General features: G+C 47.6%; 1 protein-coding gene across 1 annotated transcript in view; it reads left to right on the top strand.

Moving 5' to 3' along the window:
* ELAPOR2 (endosome-lysosome associated apoptosis and autophagy regulator family member 2) overlaps positions 1 to 18,499 on the top strand; it is a 402,503-nt gene that overhangs the window by 268,983 nt on the left and 115,021 nt on the right. Inside the window, exon 19 of the mRNA XM_069228716.1 lies at positions 16,639 to 16,765. Coding sequence (XP_069084817.1) covers positions 16,639 to 16,765 — 127 coding nt within the window. The remainder of the gene's footprint in view (positions 1 to 16,638; positions 16,766 to 18,499) is intronic.

Genomic DNA, 18,499 nt, shown 5'->3' with positions numbered 1-18,499 from the left:
CAGTCCTCAATGTCCATGGGCCACAGGGCCACAACACATAGGCTAAGGCCCCTCCTTACTCCTGCAACAACACAGAGAGAACACTGCCGGGGCATCAGGTCCAAAATACACAGGCACCTCATGGGGACGGGAAATGGGGGGGCACCTCAGCCGGAAGATGGTACACCACCACTGGTCCTGGAGGGGGCTATATTCCATGTGCGATGTCCTTGGGGAGTGCAAGGCCACAGTCTCTCAAGTGGGTGGTTTGCCCACTGCTTGGTCCTGGGGAGTGCAAGGCCACAGTCCCTCAAGTGGGTGGTCTGCTCACTGCTTGGTCCTGGGGAGTACAAAGCCACAGTCTCTCAAGTGGGTGGTTTTCCACTGCTTGGTCCTGGGGAGTGCAAAGCCACAGTCTCTCTAGTGGGTGGCTTTGGACCTGGGTAGTGTAAAGCCACAGTCTCTCTAGTGTATGGCTTCTCCACTGGTTCTGGAGGGGGCATTGTGCCCAGTGTGCTTCATCCTGGAAAGGATGCGGTGAGTGGATGGCTTCTCCACTGGTTCTGGAGGGGGCATTGTGCCCAGTGTGCTTCATCCTGGGAAGGATGCGGTGAGTGGATGGCTTCTTCCACTGGTTCTGGAGGGGGCATTGTGCCCAGTGTGCTTCATCCTGGGAAGGATGGGGTGAGTGGATGGCTTCTCCACTGGTTCTGGAGGGGACATTGTGCCCAGTGTGCTTCATCCTGGAAAGGATGCGGTGAGTGGATGGCTTCTCCACTGGTTCTGGAGGGGGAATTTTGCCCAGTGTGCTTCATCCTGGAAAGGATGCGGTGAGTGGATGGCTTCTTCCACTGGTTCTGGAGGGGGCATTGTGCCCTGTGATGCAGATCTTGGGGAGTGCAAGGTCACAGTCTCTCACCTGGGTGTCAGACCCACTGGATTTGCAGGGGCCAGGACGCACAACAGCCCATGAAGGCAGGACTACACACTGTCCGCAGTCGATGATGGCTGCTGAATGGTGGCTGTGGCAGGGTTGGTGTTGGGGCTGGCAGTGGTGGGGGGAGGCTCCAGCCCATTCCCTACAGCCTCAGACGGCTGCCCACTGGGGCTGCTGCTACTGGCAGTGGTGCTGGTGGCGGTACTGGTGGCGGTGGGGAGAGGCTCCAGCCCATCCCCTGCAGCCTCGGACGGCTGCCCATTGTGGCTGCTGCTGCTGGCAGTGGTGCTGGTGGCAGTGCTGGTGGCGGTGCTGGTGGCAATGCTGGCAGTGGTGGGGGAAGGCTCCAGCCCATCCCCTGCAGCCTTGGACGGCTGCCCACTGGGGATGCTGCTGCTGGCAGTGGTGCTGGTGGCAGTGTTGGCAGTGGTGGGGGATGCTTCAGCCCATCCCCTGCAGCCCCAGGCAGCTGAACCACCATGGTTGGTGGTGGGGGCTCCGAATGAGTCCCAGCGCCAGCCTCCTGTCCTTCCTACCTCCTGGTGCAGGCCCCTTGCCCTTCCTGTCAGCAGCCTGGGATTACACCATTCACACCTGCAGCTGGTGGTGCCTCCTTGCCCTTCCATGATGCAGCTGGTGCAGCCACCCTGTCTGTGTTGCTGCCTGATGCCTGGGATCCTTTCCCACCTGCAGTAGCTGTTGACACTATGGTGCCCCTGGACTGGGTGGCTGAGGTGCTTGCCTGGGTTTTCTTCACTCTGGCCTGACATGAAGGATGGGGGGTGGAGGGGTAGGGAAGAGGTCAATGGTGGAGAGGAAAAGCTTCTTAGGGACATTGGGGTGGGAAGAGGGTGAGGGTTTGGGAGTGGAGGAAGAGGAAATGGTTGTAGGAGGTGTCTGCTGTGTTTGGGTGCAGGTGCATGGGCTGGATGCTGTTGTGAGGTGGATGGCTGTTGGGTGTGGGTGTCTGAGTGCTTGCATTTGGGTACCTTGGGAGGAGGGGCACAGACACAGTGGGAGAGGACACAGGGGACGTGTGCATGGAAGTGTTGGAAAATGGGTTATTGGTAGGGCAGGTAGATACCTACACCTAGCAACAAGCCACAAACCTCCACATAAGTACAGTTAGGTCTCAGTAAATTAATCCCAGCTCTACCCTTGGTAGCTTGGCATCGAGCGTCAAGGCTTAACTTAGGAGACAAAGTGTAAAGCATTCAAATATCACAAAACAGTAATTAAATAAAACACAGGAAACAGTTTAAAAATCCAAAACCAATTTATAAAATTAGCTTATATTTTTATCTTTTAAATGACACAAAAACGATTAAAATCGGTTCAGGGGAACCGGAGATATGAATTTTTAAAGTATTATTATTTTCTAGCGCTTAGAAACAAAAAGCGCCAATCGGGTCATCTGGTTGCACCAGGACCGGGACAAAGTCAAACTTTCAGGCCGACCGCGATGGAGCCCTGCTCGGCTACAAGTCGCGGGAGGCCTCGGTTAAAAAGTGACCTTCTGACTTAGTCTCTTTTTTGATGTTTTTCTTCCCCGGGACGAACCTGCCAGTTGGATCCGACCTCCTGGAGCCCTTGTCCGGATACGCGAAGTCGGTTTCCTCGGTGGTGATTTTTACCTTCGGACTTAGTCGTTTTTTCGAGATGAAAATCCTTCGACCGGGGTAAACCTGGATCTTGATCCGACGTCCATGGAGCCCTTCTCGGATACGATGGCTGGGAGGTCCCGGTCAACTTTTTACGTTCGGACTTAGTCTCTTTTTTGGATGTTTTTATTTACCGGGACGAAGCACGAAGTCAGGCCGGGTCGCGGTTGAGGCAAGCCGGCTAGAATTTCCGCGTCGGGTCGGTCACTTTATGGAGCTTTTTTTCAAAAATTCTCCAATCTTTTCCAAACTTCTGGGGCTTCACCCAGATGTTCTTTTAAGGTTCTTTTGGGGTCCACAGCTCACCCCAAGGGTCCAGAAGTTCTGTGATGGTCCTTGGGAAGTGCGGACTTCAACTCCCAGAATACACCTGGCGCAAACTCCTTTTTGGCCACTGGACAGTGGTCAGCTGGTCACTTTTTCAGGAGTTGGTGCAGGGGACTCTGGATAGCAATTTTTCACCTGTAGCAAACAGGGAGTCCCTCCTTGAACCAGTTGAAGCCAGGCAAAGTCCTTCTTGTGGTGAAGCCCAAGTGTGCAGCTGGTGCAGTCTTTCTGAGTGCAGGGTCCAGGTGCAGGCCAGGGGTCCAGCAGGGCAGTCCTTCTTCTTCTTTAGTTCCTTTCTTGCTGAATTCTGGAGGGGATCTGAGGCGTGGGTGCAGGTCTGCCAGTTTTATCCTTGCTCCTGGGTGAAAAGCAGGGGGGTCCTGGTCCTCCAATCAGGTACAGGGTCGTCCCCCTGTGATGACCACTTCCTGGGAAGTGTGGCAAAAATCCATCCCAAAAGGCAATAGTCTCCAAAAATCCAACATGGCTGAATCTGATTTTTGGAGGTTACATCTGGCTGAGCCCACCCACTGGTGTGGCTAAAAATCATAAACACACCCCTCTCCTGCCCTCTCCTAATCTAATCAAGGGGGCACCTAGTTGTCTGGGGTTGCAGGATGTGGGGGTGTTGCTGGGTGCTGCAAATGTCCTTCTCTGCCTTTGAAGACCAGTTTGGCAGCCCTCCCCCTTCCTGCCTCACCATCTGCTGAGGGGAGATTCTCTCCCCCAAGCACATTCCTTTGTGTGAAGTCTGGCCACTTCACACCTCATCAAGGCAGCCTGGCAGAAGCTGCTGCAGGCTGGCCAATCAGAGCACAGCAGCAAAAACAATGCAGAGCTGAAATTGGCAACTTTTTAGGTAAAGTCTAAAACTTTTTACCTGGACAAGTTATATTAAATCCAACAACTGGAAGTTGTGGGATTTATTACAACAATCAATTTGATACCAAATTCTTGGTATGTAACATTTAAGGAGACTTTACAATTTAAAATAAAGTCTGCCCATTCTAGCCTATGAAGGCCATTTACTTCAATGAGGGAAAAACGAATTTGGCTGTTTTTACCTCACCAGGGCTTATAAATATATTTTTATAAAATCCCTGCTTATAGTTACATGGCACCCAGCCCTAGGGGCACATAGGGCACACCTTAGGGGTGACTTATATGTAAAAATAAGGTAGTTTAAGACTTTGGAAGTACCTTTAATTCCAAAGTCGAATTTGCATATAACTTTAATTTAAAAGCAGCCAGCAAGGCAGGCTTGCTTTTAAAATGACACTGGGCACCTCAGCAATGCACCTAGGTGTGCACCACCTATGCTGTGGTCCCTAAACCTACATGCCCTACCATATACTAGGGACTTATAGGTAGGTTAACTTAGCCAATTATAATTAGCCTAATTTGCATATTGATTTTACACAGAGCACAGGCCCTGGGACTGGTTAGCAGTACCCAGGGCACCATCAGAGTCAGGAAAACACCAGCATAAAGTGGAAAATGGGGGCAAAAAGTTAGGGGGCCTCTGCAATCAGCCCTGTTTTCCCACAGGGCTGGTGACTGGCAGTGAGGGGCGTGTAGTGATAGGCGTGATGGTGCTAGTGGATGAGGATGTAGTGCATGCAGGTGTGAGTGTAGACGCTACTAGGAGGGAGGTGAAGGACGAGGAGGAGGGGAACACAGTGGAGGCAGTAGATGTTGGTATGTCTGCATCTGGATGGTGTTTATATGAGTGCCGGTGGGATGATGTGTGGCGCTCGTGTTTGCCTGAACCACTCCTGTGTGTTGTCCTGGGTGCATGCTGGTCTGCCTGTGTGCTTGGGATAGGTTGGGGTTGAGGGGAATGGGATTGGGCAGAGGAGGTTAGAGGGGGGAGGCTAGAAACAGGGACAATGGCTGCCATCAGGGAGGATGCCAGAGCCTGAATTGATCTCTGTTGGGCCGCCATGCCAGAGTGAATGCCCTCCAGGAATGCATTTGTTTGTAGCAAATGGGCTGCCAGCCCCTGGATGGCATTCACAATGGTTGACTGCCCAACAGAGATGTATCGCAGGAGGTCAATAGCCTCCTCACTCAGGGCATCAGGGCTAACTGGGGCAGGACCTGAGGCACCTGGGGCGAAGGAGATGCCCACCCTCCTGGGTGAGCGGGCATGGGAAACACACTGAGGGGCTGCTGGGAGGGTGGTGCTGGTACGGGGGGTGGCGGCTGTACCTGTAGTTGGGGTGAGCACAGAGGTGTCCACCACCACAATGCAGCTTCCATCGGAGGGTGTATTATTGTCAGAACTTTCCCCTCCAGTCCCCGCTGTGGTGCTCCCCTCGCCCTCCATCCCACTGGTGCCCTCACCGTCGGTGGATTATGCCACCTTGGCTCTGTGGGATGCAGCTCTCCCCATCGCCGGTGTCTCTGCTCCTCCACCAGATTATGCTAATGCACGTAAGGAAAAGGTGACAAAACAAAAAGGGGGTGGCAAGACAAATGATACCCTTGGTCTGTGGCGGCAACAACACCACCGTTGGTGTACACAACACACTCACACACAGGGAACAGCCCTACGCACTAGGCAATGCACTACCAGTCACAATGCTTGTCACCAGCCCATGGACAGGAATACCTAACGCCAACTGAGGCATACCTGAGACCCACAGACCCCTTCCCACGAGTGGAGGCCTACTAGCTTGTTTGGAGGAGGTTGACATCAGACCCTGCCCAACATTGGCCATACCCTACCCTGCACTGGCTGGCCTGGCCTAGGGGCACCCACAGGCCCACATCCCCCCACCCGGATGCCACCCTCACGTGCAAGTAGCATATTGGGGCACTGTACTCACCCCCTTGTGGCTGCTGTGATGCCCCCAAGTGCCCATCTAGCTCCGGATAGGCCATTGGGCCTATACAGCAATATTGTGTTATGGTCACAACATGCACTGCAGTGTAGTGTTTGGAAATATGGAATACTGATCAGCTACTCACCATTTCCAACCGCTGTGGATGAATAGGAAATGGAGACATCCCCCATGTGCAGGCCCCTGGTGGACTTGGCAACAATGGAGGACAGGCACATTATCCTCACCTGTAGGCTGGACAGGGCCACAATCACAGAGCTGTGTGCCCAATTGGAACCTGACCTGATATCTGCTATCCGTCAGCCCACCGGGATCCCCCCCTCTTGTGCAAGCCCTATCTGTGCTCCATTTCCTGGCAAGTGGCTCCTTCCAAGTGACAGTGGGCTTGGCAGAAGGAATGTCTCAGCCAATGTTCTCAATAATGTTGACCAGAGTGTTGTTTGCCCTGATTAAACACATGCGCAGCTACATATTTTTCCCCCAGGTGGAGGATTTAGCCACAGTAAAAGCTGATTTCTATGTAATGGGACATATCCCCAACATTATTGGGGCTATTGATAGTGCACGTATTGCATTTCCCCCTACCCCCCCCAGAGAAATCAACAGGTGTTCCAAAATCGAAAGAGCTTTCATTCCATGAATGTGCAGATAGTGTGCCTGGCGGACCAGTACATCTCCCACGTCAATGCAAAGTATCCTGGGTCTGTGCATGATGCCTTTATCCTGAGGAATAGCAGCATCCCGTATGTGATAGCTCAACTCGAGAGGCACTGGGTGTGGCTAATAGGTGAGCCCCGGTTCCCACTAAGGGGTTGTTAGTGTATGGGTATGGTGTGGGCCCTAAGGGTTAGTGTGCGTCTAACAGATGGCCCTTGATATTTTCACGTGACTCTGGTTACCCCAACCTCTCATGGCTACTGACCGCTGTGAGGAATCCCAGGGCAAGGGCAGAGGAACGTTACAATGAGGCACATGGGCGAACAAGAAGAATAATAGAAAGGGCATTCGGCCTCCTGAAGGCCAGGTTTCGTTGCCTCCATCTAACAGGTGGATCCCTGTACTACTCACCCAAGAAGGTGTGCCAGATCATCGTGGATGCTGTATGTTGCTCATCGCCAACTGGAGTACAGTGTATTTGTATCACAGGTGCATTGTCCAAGGGGGCATAGGAAGGGGAGCAATGGCAGTTCAAGGTGGACAGGGTGACAGAGTGGGACACAAGGGGGACATTCGTGAGAGTCTTATTTCTTTGTGGGGGTCTTGGCAAAGTTCTCTGGCTTCTGCCTGGATCGCAGGGACCAATAGCAGGGTGGTTCTCCTGCTGCAGGGGTGTGGTGCTGGTGGGCTGTTGTTCCTGTGGCGGGGCCTCCTGTCCACTAGCGGCAGCGGAGGTGAAAGGCTGTTCATCGGTTTGGCTAGTGTCAGGGGCCCGGTGGTGTGCCACTGCCTCCCTCATGGTGTTAGCCATGTCTGCCAGCACCCCTGCAATGGACACCAGGGAGGTGTTGATGTCCTTCAAGTCCTCCTTGGTCCCCAGATACTGTCCCTCCTGCAGCCGCTAGGTCTCCTGCGACTTGTCCAGTATCTGGCCCATCGTCTCCTGGGAATGGTGGTATGCTCCCAGGATGTTGGTGAGTGCCTCCTGGAGAGTCGGTTCCCTGGGCCTGTCCTCCCCCTGCTGCATAGCAGTCCTCCCGGCTTCTCTGTTGTCCTGTGCCTCTGTACCCTGAACCGTGTGCCCACTGCACTGACCCCAGGTCCCTGATCATCCTGTGTTTGTGGGGTGGCCTGGGGTCCCTGTAGTGGTGGACACACTGCTGATTGACGTGTCCTGGGGACAGAGGTATGGGCCTGCTGGGTCGGTACTGTGCTGGTGTTTCCTGAGAGGGGAGGCCCTGTGGTGGTATGGGACTGTGCCTGGGTTACCGACTGTCCGGAGATTCCTGGTGGGCCAGGTTGGTCATCAAGATCTAGGCGTCCAGAGCTGCTGTCATCACTGTCGACCTCTTCTGGGGGTGGACTGGAAGTTGCTGGCAGCTCCTCTCTGGTGACGTTGGGTGGGGGACCTGTAGGGATGTAAATGCAGTGTTATTGTTTCTGTGTGTGTCATCTTCTGCATGGGTGTGTTGCCCTCTATGGTTGTTGTTGCCCTGCCAGCTTTGCCTTGAGTTAGTAGTGATTTTGTGGGCTAGGTGATTCTCTCTAATGTGCATGCTCTAGTGATGGGGGTCCATGCAGGTCTATGAGGGGTGTCCTTGCATTGGTGTTGCATGCAGGGCTTGGTTTTGGGATGAGTGGGTTGTGATGGTGGGGTATGTGGGAGGTGGTGAAGTGATGGGAGTGAGGGTAAGGGTGGGGGTTTGTGATGGCATGCAGGTAGGGGGGGTGATAGCAATAGAGATTTGACTCACCAGAGTCCAGTCCTCCTCCTCCTCCTCCTCATCCTCCTGCCAGGCACTCAGGATGCATGATTGCCAAGACTTGCTCCTTCTATGTTGTTATTTGTGGGGGAGAAGGTGGGAGTCCACCGCCAGTCCTCTGTACAGCTATTTGGTGTCTTGCTGCTGTGGAACGTACCTTCCTCCATAGGTCATTCCACCTCTTCCTGATGTCATCCCTTGTTCTGGGGCTGTCCCACAGAGTTAACCCTGTCCACGATTCTCCGCCATAGCACCATCTTCCTAGCAATGGACGTCTGCTGTACCTGTGATCCGAATAGCTGTGGCTCCACCCGGATGATTTCCTCCACCATGTCCCTTAGCTCCTCCTCAGAGAACCTGGGGTGTTGTTGCAGTGCCATGGGTGTATTGAGTGGTGTCGGTGAGGGTTTGTGGGGTGCTGTGTTGGGGTGTGTGATGTAGGGTGTGTGGATGGTGTATAGGTGATGGTGGTGCGTGTCTGTGGTCTTGTCCGTGGTCTTGCTATCTCTTGCAGCACTTGTTTGTATTGGTAAAGGGTTGTGGGTAGTGTGTGTGTGTGTGTGTGTGTTTTATAGTGGTGTGGGTGTGGTGTGTGTATGTGTGTCAGGTGTGTGTAGTTTGAATTGTCCAATATGGTGTTGTTTTGTGTGTATTTTGAGGGCGGCGGTATATACAGTCAATGGTTTAGCGCCATTGAATGTCCGCCATGGTGATTCGTGGGTCATAATGCTGTGGGCGTAGTTCTGTTGGCGTAACGTTGTGGGTTTTTCTACCGCCAGTTTATCACTGACCTTCAGTCTGGCAGACTTGCTATGTGTGTGTCATCCGCTGTGGTATGTTGGCGGCAGTCAGCATGGTGGTAAGCAGTACTTACCGCCAATGTCATAATGAGGGCCTTAGTAAGTCGGTGGAGCATATGTGCTCTAGTCATGGCACTGGTGCAACGTTGTGAATGTTATTTCAGTTAAGGATGTCATAGGGGTCATCTGACATGTGAGAGGCAAAATCAATAAGGAAAGTTGCACCATCCCTGACCTCAGCTCTTTTTTCATCTGTGGGGGGGCTGTAACATCCCTCTATCGAGTGCACTGGTGTTTACCCTCTTGTTGCAGTTGGCAGAGAGTATCTGATTGTTGCAGTGACCCCCGTATTCCAGGTCAGTATTTAGTGGTGGATTTTGCAACTATTTCACAATTTCAGAAATTCCATCAGAATGTTTTGAGGTGATTCGTAGCTTCCTTTTAATCCTCTAAAGGCTCTCTTCCAATGATACTGAGGTACTGACTTTCTTTCTTGGAGGCATTTTGAGAGTCCACAGGTAGGGGATCCAACCTTTTAGTGGTTTGAGGTTTTTCGGTTTGACCTTGTTTGGCATTCCCCTTCTCAGATGTCTAAGGAACATCACTGCAATCCTCCACAGCTGAGTGGTTTTGGAACTTGTGTGCCCACGTGTTCATCTTGTGAGGTCTCTGACAAAATAATATTAACTTGCTCCTGATGTTTTTTTTACATTTATTCATAGCCGGTATATTTGAATTAAAAATTGCATAATTACTTTGGCTGGTGACCTTCGAAGAGTGAGCAAGCCACAATCCACACGTTTTATTTTGTTTAATCTTTCTAAATGTCTCTTACTAACATATGGTAAGAAGCTATTCAGCAGAGCCTTTGGTCTTTATCCTGAGTCTACAACAGTATCTGTCCTTTGGCTCATATCTAGACCACAGGATATGCTTGAGGTTTTGTTATTCATTTCTAAAATACTTCCACAAGCATTTTGCTTTGCCAGAAAAGCCAAGCTTCTTTGAGTTTGATCAGGACTGGGAAGGTGGTTAGCCTCTGTCATTGGAGTTCTAGCAGAACTACATTTTCCTAGGAGCAAGACGCTGTTGCTGGACCTACGTAAAAGCCCACCAAAAGACCTTTCAATTCATGCAGTAGTTGTTGAAGTAAGTCTTCAATATTATTAATACAAAAAACTGTTGACGTTTGGGGGTTGATGTGTCCAGCAAAGCCTTCCTGACTTCTCATTCCAGATTTGAACCCATTGAGATTTGCTATAGTGTTTGAAATGTCTTGAAACAATGTGGTCTGGTTATTCATAGCAGTTGTTAAATAGATCAGTGAATCTGAAATTGTTGGTAAATTGTTATTGCATTCATAGCCGTAAGGACTAGATATGTAGGTGGCACATCCCTAGCGAGGTCTAGATCTGCTTGTATTGAGATATCCCATCTTGGTGACAAATAGTGTTGCTGTGTTGCCTCTCCTTAAAGATGGTAGTTGTGTTTGTGCTTGTTTCTGTTAACTCTGAGATGAAGTGTGCTCATTAGACAAGCTGAATTTAAGTTCTGGCCAGGGGAATCCTCTCTGCTGTATATTTATTCATTGTCATTGTCCGAAGCCATATCAGGAAGGTCTGGGAGCTGAGTAGTGGTAGGAGTATTTATTTGCACCACCACACATTGTGTGTTTTGTTTTAAACCTACTTTATCAATTGAATTGCTTATGGGCATAACAGGTTGGGCATCCCTGAAGAAAGGATAGGTTTAGGTAGCCTGTTTGATGTATTAGCTGGCAATTCCTCTAAATCCATAGCAATAGCTTTTTGTGCTGTCAGCTGGGCTCCCGTTTCACACTGTCCTTTCTGGTCCAAAGCTCTCATGGCTATCCAGCCAGATAACCTCTGAAAGTGTTATGTGCATTGTAAAAGTTAAGTCAAAATTGCATGTTGTAGACTTTCATAATGCAAGCTGGTCAATCCCTCTTTACTCCAGGTGCATCCTAAAGGACATTTTAAAGCCTCAGAGTTCAAGAAGGGCATGAATACAAGGCATAAAAAACCATACAAGTCATTGAGAAGAACCAAGAAGCCCATGAGTAGCCAGAAGTCTGGCCTCTGGAACCAGGCTTACCTTTCTCTGCTGAAGCCAGTGCCTCCTCCCCACAGTCGGTCGGACAGCTAAGGTTGTTTCAGTGTGAGAGTACTCTTTTGTACAGCAACCCTCATAGTGTAACTCCTGCTTCCCCCACACAAGCCTCCACAAACTTCCAGATCGTCTGTTCTCCCGTGCCCCTCCCACACACCTCCCTCACTCTTAGCTACCCAACGGGAGAGGATGTACACAGGTCAACAAATGGGTGAATGTAAAGCGTTAGTGTGCTCAGTCACCGGGAAGCTATGGGAGCAACAAGAGTCTGCCGGGTATCGTGGAAACCTTGGTAGTAGCTCCTCAGAGCAGTGGAGCATGGAGGTATTGCTTGGTGTCATCACATGCCATGCACAGAGTGAAGACCGAAGACTAGTCTGCAGCTACTGCTGCTGGCTGCAGGCACGAGCATGTAGAGAAGTAAGGAGGAGTTAAGCTACTTTGGCCGTTTGGTCCTGGAGGACTTCTTGGTGTGATCTTGGTTCACAGCCCACCACTGGGGATGGTATTGCTCGGATATTTATTCAAAGGTAAGAAAACTGCAACTACCAGGTCTCTATCAGATGTAAAAGTTAGTTACCTTCGTTAACGATATATCTGGTAGAGACGTATTCTAGTTGCAGATTCCTTACCGACCCGCCCATCCTCGCTGCACTGCAAACTGATTTTTAGGGACAGGAACTTCCCCTCATGGGCCCTAGTTTTGGCACACCACTCTGTGTTCTTCATGGCTCCGCGGTGCTGGCATGGAAAGTCGTGAAAAGAAACTGACGTCAGCGCACCGGGGTGGCGCTTATATACGACCGTGACATCATCACGACGAACACGATGCCAATGACGCCAGTGGAGTCAACCGACACCACCTGATGGCACGCAGAAGTACTGCTCAAAGAAAATTCTCCGGATCCAGTCTGACGCCTGGGGATGTTCCTTTACATCTGTTTTGTTTATCAAATTATAGGAAATAATAGAGCCCATCACTGAAGGCAAGCTGATTACTTACACATACCTTAAGAACAGATGATCCTCTCTGCAAGGGACAAGTGCATTCCATTCTGCATTTACTGAAAGTTACTTGTGACTGTGGGAATTAGGGTTTCGCTGCATGATTCATTATAGTGATGCAGCCATCTAGTGAAAATACACAGTTACACAAATTAGTTAAAGCACAGCACTTCTGCTAAAAACAGTAACTACAGTCAGAATTGATAACATCTATCTACTTTAGGATAACGTTGTAGACATCCACAGCTTTATGAACACTGCAAAGTACACAAACACACTTTCTTGTATGTGTTCTTGTCATTCCACTCAATATTGTCTATCTTAAGCTAAGTAAATAATTGTTTAATCCACTCTGACTTTCTTTGTGTTTCTCTGACGAAGGACATTAAGTAGGATGTTCACTGTTTTGGCAATGCAATGTTTTAAGCTATGGCAATGAAGATGTAAAAATTGTCTAATTATCATGATAAATGATTGTGAGTCAGTTAGGTAGACAACTCCTCAAACAAGTCTGACAATGCATGTTAATATGTGTCCATTTGGAAGATGCTCCCTTTCCTTTTGAGGCATGAGCGTGAGTACAAGTGCCAATTGGAGAGATCTCATAAGTCAAGTTTGCATTGGTCTCAGCTGGTTCAAGCAATGACTCCTAAATGCTTAGTTTCTGCTGAGTAAATTAATTTTAATAATGATGAGGACAAAGATAAATACAGGGCAGTTCATTACTAATAAAAATGAACAGTGGGAAGCCAGACAAGTACATCTTAAATATTGAATAGGCATTTAGCATGCTGCAGGTGCCTTGGAAGGTATAAGCAATTCTAGGCAGATGGACAACATAAAATCACAAAATATGTCAGAATGACTGGGATGACCATGTTCTCTTATACAAATGTCTCCAAAGACATTTGGGTGGCCTATTCCACTAAGAACCTCGACTGAGAGGAAGCCCTATTGCAATTGTTCATGAATCAACAATTCCACCAAAACTTTGCGAGACCTTTATAAATTAAGACCTTTCAGTCTAGGGGTTCTACATAATTGTCGTAAGGCCTAATTATAAGTGTCTCTGTAAATTATGATATGTGCTGTAGCATCTGTGACAGATATCACAATTATGAGCTTAGCTGTAAATACTGCAGCCCACAACTGTCTCCTGGTAAAGTTTGGCTGGTCAAACCTGCCTAACGTTACTGGGAGGATGAAATGCCCTGTAAGTACCGGGACATGTGAATGTTGGTGCACAATGCCCCAATATCCTAGTTGTGAACTATTTTTAATGCAAAACTCATACTGCACTGTTTATCACACCAGATAAATTACAAACACTGCTATGTCTGATTTTATCAGGTGCAATAAATATCACACCCTCCTCCGAGGCACTCTTAATTGAGGACCTCACTATAAGAACATATGTTAGTGCTTAGTATAAAAACTTACCTTGCACTTTTGTGTTTAAAACATGGATGAAGTAGAGGTAACATAGATGCTTGCATTAATCCTCATAGATAATGGAGTTTGGTATTGGTGCCTTGCTGTACAAAGTCATTCATGTATGTATTCATTCATTCTTTCATATATTAGACATTCTTCTGCACAAATCCCAAGACCCAGGATCCTCATGGCATTGCAGGCGCAGGGTTCGGCATGATTCCAGCTCTACATTTACCTAAGAAGTGGTGAAAGGCTCCACTTTTCAGATTGCACATTCAAACACTGTTGCTCTGTTGAGGAAAGACAGACCAATTAAGGAAACTTAGCTTGTATCTGTATTTGTTCTGAATCCCAATCCCTGGTAGGGTCACTGGCAGCGATGACCATCCTCTGATAGCAGCAAAATACACAGTGATGGGTGACAATCTTAGCACGTCTTAAGTGTATGCTCTCTATGGCCCTTTCTGTGCTGCTTTTTGGGGGTTTTCACAGTAATGCCAGAAACTTTAGAAAAGATGACGCTCTTGTGATCCATGTTACTTCTTACGGGCAATGTTCTCCCTTTCTTCTTCAGATATAATTTGCACTTCAGTGTCTTGCTGTGAGAAATGGGGTCGTTGGTTGAGGGAAGTGAAACACTACTCAAGCAACAGCCACAATCCTTGTCGGAATGAACCACAAAAAATCACTGAATTCACCTGTGCTTAACTTTTCGTAGCTTGGCACAAAAGTGGTCAGGTTTAATCTAGAGGCAATGTGTAAAGTATTTATGCCACATGTAAACTATAACAAACTGAAAATGCAGCACATGAGAATTCCACACAAACTTGGTAAAATAGAGTAAGATTTAATAAATTATTGTACACCAGAGACATAAAGTTTCAAAGATTTAAGGTAAGCATAGCGCCTAAAAGCACAAAGAGCCACACAGTTATCTGGTTGTGCAAGGTTAAACGCACAAGTTCAGGCCACCACAGTGGAGTGCGGGCTGAATACTGGAACCAGGTTAGTTGAGCTGAAAAGTTACTTTATAAAATTCAGGGCAAACATTTTCATGCATAGTGGCGAAGACATTGAGGTGCAGGGAGGCCATCGCAAGTGGTCGTCAATGTAACACGAAGAGCAGACCAGGTGTCACGGACAGTCCTAACTGTAGCACTAAGATTCTATTGAGCATTGTGGATGGTCATGCTGGAGCTTCGCATTGGCAGTCACTGTGCACTGTTGAAGCTGTAGCATGAAGTGCAGATCTAGCTTTGCCTGTCGACGTTGGTGGTCGATGTAGTGCAAAAAGTCTGGTTCACCAGAGCTTTGCATTGGCGGTCGACAGCAATAGATTGACATGAACAGGCCTGTGTGTGGTAGTGAATAGTCCAAAATATTACAACTTCTTCTTTTCTTTTAGAGGGAGCTAATGTCACACCAAGGATCCAGGCCCTGAGGGGCACAATTTGAGGATCAGGAACTCACTTTACCAGAGGCCAGCAGGGTTCAGACAGGTCCAGTTCCATGTACAGGAGAGCAGGTCAGCTAGGCAGTTGCAGGAAGGCACTATATTACTGAATGGTAAGATCCCACAATTGAAGTATCTTCTAATTGAGAGCACTATATATGCGATAAGTCACAGGAAGTTGCAGGAAGGCCTCTGGACCTTGTTGTGTCCCTGTATCTCAGAACAAGAGCTCAGTCAGCTGACCCTAGGAGTCTCAGCCTGGGATGAAAGATGGTGGATCACTCTTCCTTCTCAGGCACAAGAGCAGGCATCAGGAAGCAGTCTAGTCCTCTGGCAGCATGGCATGCCTTATTTTGTAGTATCCACATATCCAGGAGTGTGCTGATGAGTGGGTTTGAGGATTCCCTATTTGATACTTGGTGCACACTTGGAAGTGGAAGTCATTTCTGGAGTTTCCCCACTAACAGAAGTGTGTGGACTTTCCTGTCGCACTGTCCTGGTCCCAGTTTGCAGGCACAGTAGGCTAGTGTTAAGTCCATTGTGTGTGAGCTGAGGAAGAGTCTTTGAAGTGAGTGTGACAGGTGACAGCTCCACCCCCCTCAAGTCAGGACAAGCCATCTTGCTCACACGCAGGTCTTCTATTGTGTAGATGTCTGGGAGGAATACACAAAGACCAATCGTCAACTACACCAAGTCTAGAGACCCAGCAACAGGTTGCAAGTACCAAATGGTTAGGGCAATAAAATGACAACTTTCTAAAAGTGGTATTTACAGAACTGTGGCCTAAAATCTGACCTTACCATTAAAGAGGGATTTAAATTTCGGTTTCTCAGACACCAAACATGACATTCTTACCTGATCCAAAACGAATGTTATCACTTATTAAATGTAATACGGTAACACAATGTTATCCTGAGGGAGAAGTAGGACTTTCAGTAGGGTAAAACAAATTTGAATGGCTTTCACTACTAGCACATGTAAGACTTAGAAGCACATGTCCAATTTATTAAATACTCTGACAGCACACATCCGTTTAGGGGCCTATTTTAGGATTGACATATGTACTAAAAAGGAAGGTTTAGACCTGGCAAAATAATTATTTTGCAATGCCGCAAAGGCAGATTAAAACTGCACATACAGGCTACAATGGCAGGCCAGAGGCAGGTTTTAAAGGGCTACTTAAGTGGGTGTCACAAGTGCTGCAGGCCCACTTGTACCAGCCCTGGGTATAATGTATACCACTTTACTGGGGACTTACAAATCAATTAAATATGCCAATTGAGTGTAAGCTAGCTTTACCATGTTTCTCGGAGTGAGCACAAGCACGTTAGCTGGTTAGCACAGGTAAAGTGTGCAGAGTCCTAGAGCCACTAAAAAGAGAATTCAGCAAAACAGGAGGAGTATAGACAAATGGTTTTGGGGGGAAAACCATGCCAAGGATGTTAGGTCTGACACCTGCTGAAGTACCAAACTCAGGTTGGGGATTTGATGATCCCTAAGGGAGTGCATCCATGGAATTGTGTATCTTGTCTCCAAGTTTCAAATAATCTTAAGGAATTGCTAAAAGTGTTCTTCAGCAGCAGATAATAAATGTGTGCTTTCCATGTCATTCTCACATGTGGGTTAAGTGTGTTGGTATTCTTCAGGAACTGCCCAGCTGGAACCTGCGACGGCTGCATCTTCTTCTTCCTTTGGGAACATGCAGATGCCTGCCCTTTGTGCACACACAGTGACTACCATGAGATTGAGAAGGCCTGCAAAGACGGGATTCAGGTATGCGTGTGGCTGTTGCAAATATGCTTTTAAAGGACAGTAGTTTCTATCTATTGTAAAATTAAAGGGATGATAACAGTTACTGGCAACTGAAACAACACAGAAAGGTAGGCTGTGAAAAGTTGTCTGTAGCTAGGAATTATTGTACATTATATAGTCATTGTATTTTCTAAGAAATGTGTACATCTTTAATACATTTGGAGAGAGGATGGAAAACACCCCCATCTTAATTAACTCCCATGAGGGAGTATGAAAGACAAAAAAATATATATTTCCAATTTTATGAATGTATTGCGGAGCATGCTGATGTTCCTTTCGATATTGGTTTGCAAACATTTTGCCATGAAAAGATAGTTTCTATGCAGTGCTTAGTTTGTAAATATTTAATCTTAAAACATTTTACAAATTAGTTTTTCATAGGAGTCTGGTGCTTTCAATTGCCTGGATTACAGAATGCCAAGGCTGCCTATTCTTGATTCCATCGCATGCCTTTTATTTCCACTGCTCTCCACTTCCTATGTTTCTATCTCACTGTTGCTGGTTCCTTTTTCTCCCTTCTTTCTCCATTTGTCAGTGTTTTGTAGCTTTCTCTTTCTGTCTTTTCTGCCTTTCTGTCTCCTGTAGTGGGTCAAAACTTAATGATGAAAATTAGTCCTGGTCCCCAAAATGAGCCATATCCCACAGCCCCCTGCATACATTGAGCACAAACTGTATTCACACCTTGTGATTTAACAGATGGGGAAAGGGTTTTATTGATAACACATAAAAAAAATGTGTGTGTGGTCATACTTTTAGTGTTCGATGAAGCAATAATCTAAAGAATAATAAAACTTTTAGAAACATTGCAAAAATCTAAAACCGGAGAATAGTGACCTACTAAACGTTTTAAAGCACTGCAAGCAATGTCATTTGTGTAATCATATTACACACATATTGAACCACACCCCTGTAGCGTCTTCTCCAACATGGTAAAATGCAAATGAATGTGTCACACATGGAGCTCTGTAATAGACATCTTTATTCCTCAACATACTTTCACGCTCTGCACGCATTGTTATTTCTTTCATAGCCGCACCTTAACACCTCCCATCAGATTAGGTAATTTCTGTCTAGAGCCAATCCTGGACCGCAAGGGTCCTAGTGCGCAAGATCTAAAAGACAGTACAATTCCCTCTTTGTTAAATAAAAAGTGCAAACAACATTAGTATCATATTTCCTCAATGAGTCGCTGGTGTGCTCGCACTAGTCTACTAGATTGGATGGTATGAGGCAGTTGAGATGCACTCTCACTATGCAAAGATGACATAGGCTCAGATGTGTGTTCTGGATGTCCGTGGGTTGCCTCACTTGTGATCTCAGGAGCTGATGAACATTGAGGAAAGCGTTCAAAGTGTGACGAGTCCTGTGTGGTGGATTTCTGGGAAGATGCGTTGTCACCATGTGTCCTTTGCATATTCCAACCGTCAAAGCATCAATAGCAAACCGAGTATCTGTTTTCCTCTCCCATTTCTGGTTGACCACTATGCAGTCCCATTCTCAAAGACTGTTTTCTGGGCATGTTGGTGCTGAGAAGCATATGTTTTCATTTTGCACTTTTGAGAAGTATTTGTGACAAGAACCTTTTCGGCAATCATTGATCGGTCCGAAGTCCATTGTGGTAGTTTTGTTCTGATGGCTCTCCCAATTAGCAAGATGGCAGAGCTCTCACCAGTTGTTGAGTGAGGAGTTGATCGA

The sequence above is a fragment of the Pleurodeles waltl genome, chromosome 4_1 (assembly GCF_031143425.1).
Source record: "Pleurodeles waltl isolate 20211129_DDA chromosome 4_1, aPleWal1.hap1.20221129, whole genome shotgun sequence".
In the NCBI taxonomy this organism is placed as follows: Eukaryota; Metazoa; Chordata; class Amphibia; order Caudata; family Salamandridae; genus Pleurodeles; species Pleurodeles waltl.
The sequence above is the reverse complement of the archived record's forward strand: the minus strand, read 5'-3'. Positions and strand labels throughout refer to the sequence as shown.